Below are 11,832 nucleotides of genomic sequence, written 5' to 3' on the forward strand. Positions count from 1 at the left end.
CCCCCTGCCCCTTCACCCTAATTTCAGGCTCCTTCAGAAGTAGAACTCCTGGGTGGCTTTGATCTCAACCATAGCCAATACAATTTAATGAGCAAAAACCATGGTCTTCAAAGTAAGGACAATCTCTGTTTTTAAGTATAAATGCTCAATAAATGTGACTTGGAAACAAGGCAACTCTTAAGCATTTAGCTATAACTAAGTAAATGTACTTTGTCTAGCTAACCCACAGCAAACAGTCAGTGAATACTTTTCTCATCATATATTCATTCCCATTCACACCTGAATGTGGAATGTAAGAGCTGATGCTTCTAGAATTTCAGAGCAATGCCTACTTTTAGTTCAAGAAAAATGTTATCTTTTCCTGAGGCACCCCATTTTGTTTCAACCTGGAAGCCAGGGACTGATATAATGTTTGTTTGTTTTTTGGTTATTTTTGCTAGACATAAGCCAAGTAGATAAAAACTCCAGGCTGGGGAGGATTTTGTCTTTCCTAAACCTTAACAGTGTTCTTTATGTGTTTTCTTTCTGATCAAAAACTTCTACCAATAAAAAGTTGGTACATCCCCAAGTGTGCATAATTATTTATTTATAAACTTTATATATGCATTACCATACTAATGTATCTGTAGGTTTACAAAGCTCATCAACCATCTACAGGGAGGATATAAAAATGATTAAAAGTGCAAGTTATATTTTCTTCCCTCACCCCAATGGGATGTCTTATAACTAGTCCACTAGCTGAGGGATTCACAACTTGTTCTGGAAGGCTCCATGGGAACAAGGTTCTCCAGGGTCAGGCCACTCAGTGCATATGGCTCCAGTTCACCCATGGGCTCTTTCCCTTCAATTAATTTTAGCAATATCAACTGGCTTTAAACTTTGAAGAAAAACTTTAGAATTCAATGATAGAATGATGATTTAAAAGACTTTATTTCCAGCAGAACCAGCTTTTTATAGTTGTGCCAAATGCTATATTTCATTCCAAATGAAAAGAACTAACTGCTGACTATGTTGTAGGATACAGAAAAGCAATAAAGCTGCAGTATATCCTTGAAGCATGTCAAAAGTGGTATGGTAAGGAAAAGAAGGGTTTTATCTCACAAAGCCATAAACACTGAACAAACTAATTTTTCATTCCAGGAACTCAGCAGTCATCAACACGGCACTTTGCAAAATATTTAAGATTTGTGATAATAACAAGTACTGCAGTGGCACGCTGTGTGGTTCTCTACCTTGACACTTCCCATGACTTTGACCTAAAGGAGAAGGAAAAAAAGATAGATAATTAGATACATACATACATACATACATACATAGATGATAGAGAGATGACAAAGTTGAAAACTGTTAAATAAAATTATCTGCAGCCAGCTGAGCTAAATAGATGCTTGCTATATTTGCATTTTCTCCCTTTCTCATATTTTCACTCAAAAAAGTGAGGTATGCATTGTGTAAGCATGCTACCTATACTCTCTCCCAACCTGCCCCTTATCCCCTCTGCCTCTGTTCTGTTCATTCTAAATAAAACCAGCCTGTATCCATAAGGTTGTTGGTGCTTTTGATTAAAGGGGATGAATGCAACCTCTCCCTATTTAAATGTCCACCAAGGATAGGTCATTAGACACCTCTGACATTAAACCCCATGGATTTACTCTGAGGTTCTGTGGTTGGACAGTTAGAGAGCTCCTGGGGCCCTTTTAAGTTCTCACCTTGGTAAATGCTTTGGCCACACAGCATGAGGCTTCTGAAGTGATGTTCTTTGGGACCAACATTGTCTTCTTGGACCTTGCTGGAGTGGGATATGCTCTGGAGAAGCAGCAGCCCATACACTGATAAATTGGGGCACCCAGCTTGGAGAAGTATTTGTTTTCCTTTAGTTTGCATTCTGGACAAACTATCACATACATACACACACACAAAGACAAACAATAAAACAGTCCAAAGATGATTCAAAAAGAAACTATAAATATTTTTATTATAAAATAGTAGTCGTTTTCTATTGAAAATAATATAAATACCTTTTGACTATATGTTCATCTTAAAACAATTTTTACAGATATGCATGGAAAATCTCAATAATAGTAGTAGTCTCCCTCTCTCCCTCTCTCTCTCTCCCCATCCCCCTCCCAAGCATGACTTCCCTTCCCCAGCACTAATACTATGCCACAACTTGACAGATAAAAACATCATGCTCATCTGAAAGGAGAATTTTGCCCAAAGGCAAAATATTTCCCCTTTAAAATCTGCTATTGTTATTCCCATAGAAACTCCAAATGTTGACAGCGAAAAATATGTCAGACTTAAGAAAGCTTGGTGAGAGCAGAGACACTGATGTTAGAGGGCGCATCTGCATGTGGCATCTGGGATTGAAATATTAGCACTTGTCTAGAGAAAAACCGTAACCAATAGTAGTTCACACTTTCATAGAAGATGGAATTATATTAGTTACTCCATGAAAATTTTCAAATAATACAGCCAAACAAATTTGCTGCATTCAAAAATGGTCTTATTTTTCTCACTTATTAACTGATGTGAAAATTTATCTACAAAAGCAATGTTAAAATTCTCTCAAGTCTTCTGGGAGAAATGTAAAAAAAAACTGAGCTTAACTAAATAAGGAAATTTTCTGCTTGCAAAACTTTGATAAAAAATAATCAAGAATCTATTTCAGGTGAAAATGTAAAGGTTGCTATTTAAAAAGACATGTAAAATATCATTTTCATTGTACATTTTTGGAATTTAATTTTATGTTCACTGCCTGCAAGTGCTTAAATAAGTATCCAGCAGCAAGTATTAACCACATTTAAAAAGGAGGTGGGTATACAATATAATTAATGGAGTTATTGATGTACATCTTGAAAGGTGTGTTTTTCTTATTATTGCAAACCCTAGTTATGTCACACACCTTGCATTGTAAACTCTTCATCAGGAAAGGAATGGAGAATATGCAGAAACACACACAGCGTGGCCAGAATGACAACTGCATGTTTTCTGTAGTAGTCCATGGCTCTTCTGCAAAATAGGATGGAAAAATAAATGTTACTCTAAAATTGGCTTACCAGTTATAACAACAACCAGTAGTTTTAACATTACTTCTAATAATAGTCATCAATAGTCCTCAGTATCTTGATCCCTCTGCTTACAGCTTGCTTACAGCTCCCAACACACTCTAAAGTCATGTATACAAGGGGATACCTCAAAAATACCCAGAATTTATTTATAAAAATTGTGCATTTATCCTTACATGTTTAAATTTCAGTCACCTTCAAAATACTCCCCATTTGATGCAATATACCTTTCGAGAAGTTTTTTTCCACTGCTCACAACAGTTTTAGAACTTGTTGATTTGGATGCCTTTTAGTGCTTCTGCTATTTTTTATTTCATATCTTCCACATGGGCAAAAGGTTTCCTTCTGAGGACTTTTTTCATTGGGAAAACAAAAGAAAGTCGCTAGGGGCAAGATCAGGTGAATAGGGAGGGTGGGGCATGGTGGTCATGCCATTTGTGGTCAAAAACTACTGAACACTCAGCCTGATATGGGCAGATGTGCTAGTAAATCACCCATCGTGAAATGGGCAAACGCATTCAGAGAGTCTTCCAAAAAAATTCTGGGAAGGCGAAGGCAGCTTCTCACAACAACACCAGTTGGCATGCTAATACAGATGGGTTCCTAGAACACTCACCTAGCCAAGGAAGCCTGTACTACAAGGGGCCAACCCTCCAGAAGATAATTCCATTTTGGAAGATAAAACAATTTGTCTTTAGGAAAGACGTGGGAAACTAAATCTTCTCATTTCTCACATCAACCAGTAGACTTGGGCTTAATGATAACAACAATAAATTGCCATTTTTAAGTATATCATTCCGTTAAGAAGCCTCATTGTCCTTATTGGTAGTTGGTGTTGGAAGGAAATTGACGGGCTAGCAAGAGGGAGCCTTGTGACGAAACAGTTCTGTATCTTGATGTGATAGTAGTCACACTAATCTACACACAGGTAAAATTGAACTACACACATGCAGACACACAAACAATGCTAGTGAAATGTGAATAAGCTCTGTGGGTTGTACCAGTGTCAATTTCCCAGTTTTTCTCATCATATCATATAGTTGTGCAAGGTATTATCATTGAGGGAACGGGCCAAAGGGCATCTAGGACTTCCCCATACATTTTTTTTGCAACTTCCTCCAGATCTGTAGTTACTCAAAACACTTAAAAAAAAAAAGACACTTCAGAATGAGATTTAAAATTGCATGTTAGTCAAAACTTGTGGTTATTTTTCATGTAGACTGACATACTAAGATGATGTTTTTGCTAGATGTTTATATCAATCCTTATATCCCATAAGAATGACTTTTCAAAGAGTAGAACTAATAGTTTATAATATAGAAAATATGCTGTATAAGCATAGGTAAGGCTAAAACATATGTATGTCTTTATTTCCACCTGATATATACACTTATACGTAATTATCTATTTTATCTCTCTTCATCCATAATGAACACTGAATAAATACTGTTCTAAGTCAGCGGCTCTCAAAGAGTGATTTGGGGGCCCTAAACACTTTCAGTGGGTCTCAGAGGTTAAAATGGTTTTCATAATAATACTAGCATGCCATTTCCCTTTTTCACTCTCATTGTTTCATAAGTGTTCGAAGAAATTTTCTAGAGTCTACATGCCGTGTGATATTACAACAGACTAAATAAGGAAACATATGAGAGTGGAGCTATGTTCTATTAGGCAAATCTTTTTAAAATTTTGCAAAAAGGTGAAACACTGTCACTCTTCTTACTGATTTTTTTTTGTTTTGGAAATTGCCATTTTTGTAAATATATGTTATTTGTGTTAACATGTGATGGGTTTGATGTTCTCATTTTTAAAAGAATACATATTTTGAAATTCTTTCTGACATGATTTCTAAATCAGTAAATATTGATGAATATAACTTGACAAAAAAAAGTTCTTTGGGCTCTGATAATTTTTAAGAGCATAAACAGGTTCAAGACCAAAAAGTTTCAGAACTACTGCTGAAGTGATATACAAAGTCACAAGGAAAATTTGAGAATTGAAAGTAGTTTCCTTTTTAAACTGGCATTACTTTGTGCTTCTATATTGCAGATCATATATTACGAAAATTCAGCACTATGCAGTAAACATACATCAGAATAAATTCAGAGAGAAACATTTGGAACAAGATTGCAGAATGTGATAACGTGAAGTCAATCCACATTTTGCAATTTGCTTTATAACAAAGGGAAGAGATATTACATAGATATGTGTATGTATATGTATGAGCATACATATGTATATGTGTATATATGCATACACACATGTATGTACCTTTACATATATACATGATAGTTCCAAGAAGACTACAAGCATTTGGTACCATGTGACATCCTGCCCTTCACTTACAAAGATGCTGCCTTTGCTCCCCACCGCCAAAGGGTGAAGTTTCCGTTTTTCTCAGGGTGCGATAAATGAGGTGACTCATCTATACTCTCCACACCAGGAAGCCCAGTTGACTCATAGCACATTTTTTGAGATGACTAGCTAGGATGAGCAGCATAATTCTTTGTTAACAAAACAGATTAAATCTAACCGACTTCTAGAAGGTTAACCTAAGACTTCACTTCATTAGCTCATCTAACCCAGCTAACTACCAAGGAGAGGAAAAGCAGGCTGCCTTCAGAGAACGGTAATTAAGGAAAGAGAACTTTGAAAGCACAGCCTTTAATCCCTAGCTCACTGTCTGGCATGCAATAGGTGTTCAATAATTGTCTGTTGCAAAGAATAGGCCTATAAGTTATAGCATCTTGCCTGGTCCAGTGAGGATAGCAATAGTTCAGCCTTGATGAAAGATTTGAGGATGGAAAGTAACAAGGGAAAGTAGAATGTTTGGAATCCTTCATTCCAACACCTCCCACGTAGCAAGCCCTTGAGCAGGATCACCTCTGCTTCCCATCATGTCTGTCTCTGGGTGCACAAATTTAAAAAGCCCGGGGTCAATGGTTGAGAAATTTAGCTTGGAGTGGCTGTAGCTACTAGTTTTCTTCCCTCATGTACACTAGTTGCAGTAAGTGAGTTTTTACCTTGTTACTGTAATATGTAACATGTTCTGAAACCCCCAGTCTAGCAGTGAGTCTCCATAATCCCATGCTCCAGCCCTCAATCTCAATAATCCTCCAGGTTCCCAGTTTTTCAAGTAGACATTCAAACATTGCACACAGGCAGTGGAGTGATCTTGAGACCTATTCACACATTCACTGATAGTTTTCTCCAAAGGTAGTGACAAGGGATGTCTGACACACTGGGGAAGGTGGACAAGGAGAGGCTCATTAAAACTCTCACAACCAATTCCAAATCCCCTCATCCATTCTTTGATATAGATAATTAGTTTTCTCTTTCTTTTAAAAAGATGAGTCTTGGGTAATTTGACAGGAGTTCAGGGTTGTTAAGTGCCCAATTTAAGGTTCAAATTGAACACTTGAACAATTGAAAGATTTTGAATAAGTACCTGCTACAAGTCAGGCACTGTGCTAAGTATAGGTATCATAAATATAAATAAGTTTCCTGCTATCTTACCCAGATATAAAGGCAATAGCTATGAGTTAAAGTGATGAATGCTGTAATAAAAGCATTTGTAGACATTGAGACCCTTGGAAGGCCAGGCACATGAAAATGGAGAGATGAAAAAACTAATGACAACAAATGAACATGTACTTGATGGAAAAAGAAACATGACAGGGGTGAAAAAGGTGAAGGATTAAGAAGAAAAACAACCTCCTAAACACAGACATCAGTATGGTAATTACCAGAGGAAAGGGGAATTGGGGGAGATGGAAGAGGGTAAAAAGGGGATAGATGGTGATGAAAGAAGACTTGACTTGGGGAAGTGAACACACAATGCAATATATAGATGATGTGTTATAGAATTGTATACCTGAGCCCTGGCTGGCGTAGCTCAGTGGATTGAGCTAGGGCTGCAAACCAGGCATCACAGGTTCGATTCCCAGCCAGGGTACATGCCTGGGTTGCAGGCCATGACCCCCAGCAACCGCACATTGATGTTTCTCTCTCTCCCCCTCCCTCCCTTCCCTCTCTAAAAATAAATAAATAAAATCTTTAAAAAAATGTATTAGTCAAGTAACTTGCACACAAAAAAAGAATTGTATACCTGAAACCTACATAGTTTTATTAATCAATGTCACCCCAATAAGCTCAATAAAAAAACACATCAATATAAGTATATGTTTTATTGTTTTGGCATTTGTGCAGGAGTTTCATATATTCAGTAGTCCTCATAATTTCCCCAGAAAAACAGAGGTGGCAAACAGTTTGTCCCCAAGGTACCCCAATATCCAAAGGAAAATAAGGCCAAGTGAAACCACACAGTTCAGCAACAGTATTTGTGATGGAGTTTCTGTTTATTAAACACTTACTAGTGTTTTGTGCCTTCACAAAATTTTAAAGGGTGCCAAGTTGTTTTCCAGTTGAAGTAGAGAGAAAAGAAATGAAAAAATATTTCCACAACTAGGAAGATATACAGCATAGCTTGTGGAACTATGCATTCAAAAACAGGGGTTTCCATAAAGATGAACAGAACAAAAGATGACCTTATAATATGTATTTTAAAAAACAAATAAAAAGAGAGGCAGTATCTAGAAGAAAATTTAAAGGCTCATAGAATTATAAAAACAATTTCAATTTTTATGACCATTCTTATAATAATCACATTTTGAGAAGTTTCTTTTCTGATCAACTAAATTGAAGGGGCTTATAATAAGATGTACACTTTCTTCCTTTAACTGTTATTTAAAGACACTTCACAATATTAACATAATTATGTAATTCAAGTCTTAGCCATTATGTTTCTGGTTTTCCTAGCTCATCGGCATATTTTTAAAATTGTCTACACACTAAATCAATAAGAAATTTTGATAGACAATCTCTATGAAAAGTGAAATATTGTTTTAAATGAGAAATGCAAATGTTTGTTGTTTTAAAATACCCAATTTTTAAAGTTGACATTATTTCAGTAATAAATGCTTACCAGGAATAAAACCTTGGATAGTACCAATTTATCAGGCAGCAAAATAAAACATCCAAAGGCCAGCAAAGTTTTATGGGGAGCATTATTATAGTATTATTAAGACTTTGGTGTGCATCATATTCTGTTGTGTTTGAGCTATTTTCATGCAATCTTTTGACACACAAGTACCATTCTTACTTAAAAGCACTGAAGCATAAAAACATATTTAATTTTCCTTGAAGTCTTTCAATGATAGGTTAGACAAACCAGGACTACTGATTTCTCAATCTTGGAATGTTTATAAGAATGTTTTTCGTGTGTGATAGAAACAGAGCAGAGTTGCTACAAAGAGAAGCCTCCTTCTTGTTCATTGCCCCTAAGTTTTCAATGCTATGGCAGGTTGTACTTTCTAAAAATGGCCACAAAAATATCTCTCAGCCTATATTTCCTCTGCAGTATGACCTTGCACCCCCACATCAAATCGTATATCTATATTTGAACCTTCACTTGATCTAAGTGTGCCCAATGACTACTTAGACCAATAGAATATGGCAGGAGCAACACTGGGCCAGTTGTGAATGGGTCCCTCTATGGACCAGGCAGTTCCTGCTTCCCATCTCTTAGAAGCCAGTTACCATGTAAAAAGTGCTACTACTCTGAGACCTCTGTAGGTTAAGAGGGCCAAGCCACATGGAGAGGTTCTGAAGAATGAGATGCCACATTAAAGCTGTGGAGGGCAGGACATGTGGGCATCACCCATTTATAGGGTCTCCAGGTATCTGAGTTGACTCAATGGCACATAACACACATATAACATACTTTAGAATAATACCTACCATTAATTGAGCATTTGTGTGTGCTACATATTCTTTTAAGCACCTTGAAAACACAAGTATATTCAAAACTCATGATAACCCTGTGAGGTATTATCCTAATTTTAGCAGATAAATTCTAGAGGACAGGAACCTATAGAAAGTCATAAAATTCATCACTGGCAGAGCCAAGATTTTAGAATTTTTTTTACACATTCAAACTCTAAGCTCTGAGGCATACTTTACTATATTGCCTTCAAATCTTTATAATTTATAATGAACTTCTCAAATAATTTTTTCAGATGGCATATCCCTACATTAGATGCTGACTATTTTAGAGCAACATTAAACATGTCAGCTTAAATATAATTTGCTCATATAATTTTTTATTTTACATATTTATCTGACTTCACTTTGTCCAGAAAAACCTTAAGAAAGCATTTCATTTGGATAAAAAGGCCTTTTATAACTGATCAAATTATGAGAACTAGTATCTCATTCATAAGGAGTGGGGGCAAGGGAGAAAAATTATTTTTCACATACATTCCCTTGTCTGATTCTCTTTACACTTCCATGAGGAAAGCATCATTATGACACTTACTTCATAGACTAGAAAACTATACTTCAAAGAAGTAAAAGAATTTGCCAAAGTCACCTGGAAAGTGATCTTATCTTAGGACGGTCCCCTGGTACCTATACTACCTCTATACCCTCAAAGAACTCAGTTACTCCACTTCCTTCTTCAGGGCATTGATTAACACATGGATCATGCTGTTACCATCTGTTGTCTTTTCCAGTTCAATTTCTAACATTGCCCTTCATTCTCAGTCCAACCTAAGCACCTCTCTCTCTTTCTTTGTCTCTCCCCGCCCTCTCACTCAACCCAGTGTATTAAGGATGCTAGAGCATTTCTAGAATGTTATCTCTGAGTCTGATAAACCAAAGATTATTGGATTACTTTGTGCAACATTTCAATGGGTAATGCTGAACTGTTACACACTAAAACCAGAACTTGCAAGGGTCATAAGTTAATGGCAAACTACTTGAGGATTCATAATCTATAAAAATGGGAGTTTGGTGCTATGGTCATGCTATTCTCAATAGAACTATTAATTGATTCCTACATATTTTCTCTTTGTGAAAGCAGATTATCTTCATCTACTTTTAAACAAGAAGCACATTACTTCTAGTTTTACTATTTCTATTTCCCAACTCTCACTTTGAGTTTTTGTGTAAATTTGAGTCCCACATTACAAAGGAAAGTACAATAAAACTGAGAATCTGTTCTGGAACATAATTGCTTTGCTAACATTGTTTGCTTGCTACCTTTTTCAGCAGGAAATGGTAAGAAATATGACTCAAAATTTCAACAACTATTACTGCAAGAAAAAAAACCACTTAAATCAAAACTGAAGTTAAAGTTAAAATGAAAATACATAAACTTTTCACAAATGGTGATTGTTTTTATCTTTTCAAAATAATTCAAAACTATAGCAAAGTATAAAAAGCAATTTCGGTGACAAATATTTTAAATAATTGAATTGGTAAGTCAAGTAAATATTTAAAAGGCATCTTCAGAAACTTAAAAACAGTCCTCTGTTCTAATGTAAAACTATCTTACTTTTGAGTGGGGGGAAAGGATGGCTGAGTTTAGGAAGCAAAGTTCCTATGAAGATGAAATGGAGTCTCTGTGTTCCAAGGGACCCACATAGTGTCAGCCCATAATTCTTCCAGGTGCTTAGATCCTGTTCCCTTACACTAATAGTAAGGGACAAAACAATACTTTTTCCAGCCTCCTTTTCCCAACCACCTACCATTTCAACTAACACTGATGCAAATATAACTAAGGTTAGCAAAAGTTTCCAGAAACTCTCTTTGGAACAAGCCAATTAGACTTGGGCAAGTGATTTAGAACTACAAAATCATTAGTAATAGTTGGAGAAATACTACTGACTCTTCTTTTTGCAGCATTCTATGAAAGAAGAGAGTGGAAACAATGATGTTCAAGAGATTTCAGTGTTACTATTCAAATCTAGACAAGAACATCTATTCAAAAGATATCAGGAGCTATGGTCCTTCAGCTGAACAGGTGAGCTGCTTTATCAGTGGAAAGCTTTATCAGTTATGCATCACTTAAAAACTAATGATAAAACAATATCAACAACTCATACAATGTCTACGCACCCCCTGCCTGATCCTTCAAAGCCACTCAAAAGAATGCCTTTCAAATGACATCAAATATTTCTAGAGGACAGTTTTTAGAAACAAGCATTCACGCATCTCAGCAGGAGACATTTGGTTTCTGGCTTCTGTTAGATAACATCTCAGGCTGTGATCATAGACCACAGCATTAAAGACTTCCTCCCAATGCAACCATGAGTACTGAACAGACAATGTGTAAATGCCTGTCCCTCTTTTTACTGAAGTTTACACATAGCTCCCTTATATTCTCAAGTATTTTAGCCTTCATTCAAACAACTCCCCAAATTGTTTCATTTTATATTACCTTCCTCTGGACTTTTTGCAGGATGCTTTCAGGTCAATTGATTGTGGATCTGAAGAGGTATCTTAGTTTCGTTTTGTGATTTCTCAATAACTGCAGTGAAGTAAAGTCCTCACCTGCTTTTATAACAGCAGAGCAATAAAAACTGCATGTTCCTACCTGCATCTAAGCCCAAGGATCAACTGTAAATTCCATCCAATGACTGAATGGTACTTTGTGTAATTACCATGACATCAATTTGATCTTATCTTGTTTCAATCCTTAGATCATTGTTTAGTTTTGATCCATTTTCGGGGGTGATGACCTCAAGGTCAGCCTATGAAACAAGAGCATGCTGTTGTTTTCTAAGTAATTTTATCAAGACTTATACACAACATCCTGAAAATTGACACTTTCCTATAAACAAGACCCTATGAGTATGACATTTAATTAGCTAAGTACCTGATGTTTACTTCAAAAAGGAGAAGAGCTGTAAATTGCAGATCA

The 11,832-nt window shown here is 36.1% G+C and overlaps 1 protein-coding gene across 1 annotated transcript; it reads right to left on the reverse strand.

The window, feature by feature from the left end:
* Positions 1 to 779: 779 nt before the first annotated feature.
* Positions 780 to 11,472, reverse strand: CGA (glycoprotein hormones, alpha polypeptide). The gene is made up of 4 exons (XM_045843826.1): positions 11,350 to 11,472; positions 2,906 to 3,012; positions 1,710 to 1,894; positions 780 to 1,256 (listed from the first exon to the last, which is right to left on the reverse strand). Exons 2-4 carry the CDS (start codon positions 3,003 to 3,005, stop codon positions 1,179 to 1,181), a joined length of 363 nt encoding a protein of 120 aa, XP_045699782.1. The 5' UTR covers positions 3,006 to 3,012; positions 11,350 to 11,472; the 3' UTR covers positions 780 to 1,178.
* Positions 11,473 to 11,832: the final 360 nt, after the last annotated feature.

The sequence above is a fragment of the Phyllostomus hastatus genome, unplaced genomic scaffold (genome assembly GCF_019186645.2).
Source record: "Phyllostomus hastatus isolate PE091 unplaced genomic scaffold, TTU_PhHast_1.1 phas_contig_40, whole genome shotgun sequence".
Taxonomy (NCBI): domain Eukaryota; kingdom Metazoa; phylum Chordata; class Mammalia; order Chiroptera; family Phyllostomidae; genus Phyllostomus; species Phyllostomus hastatus.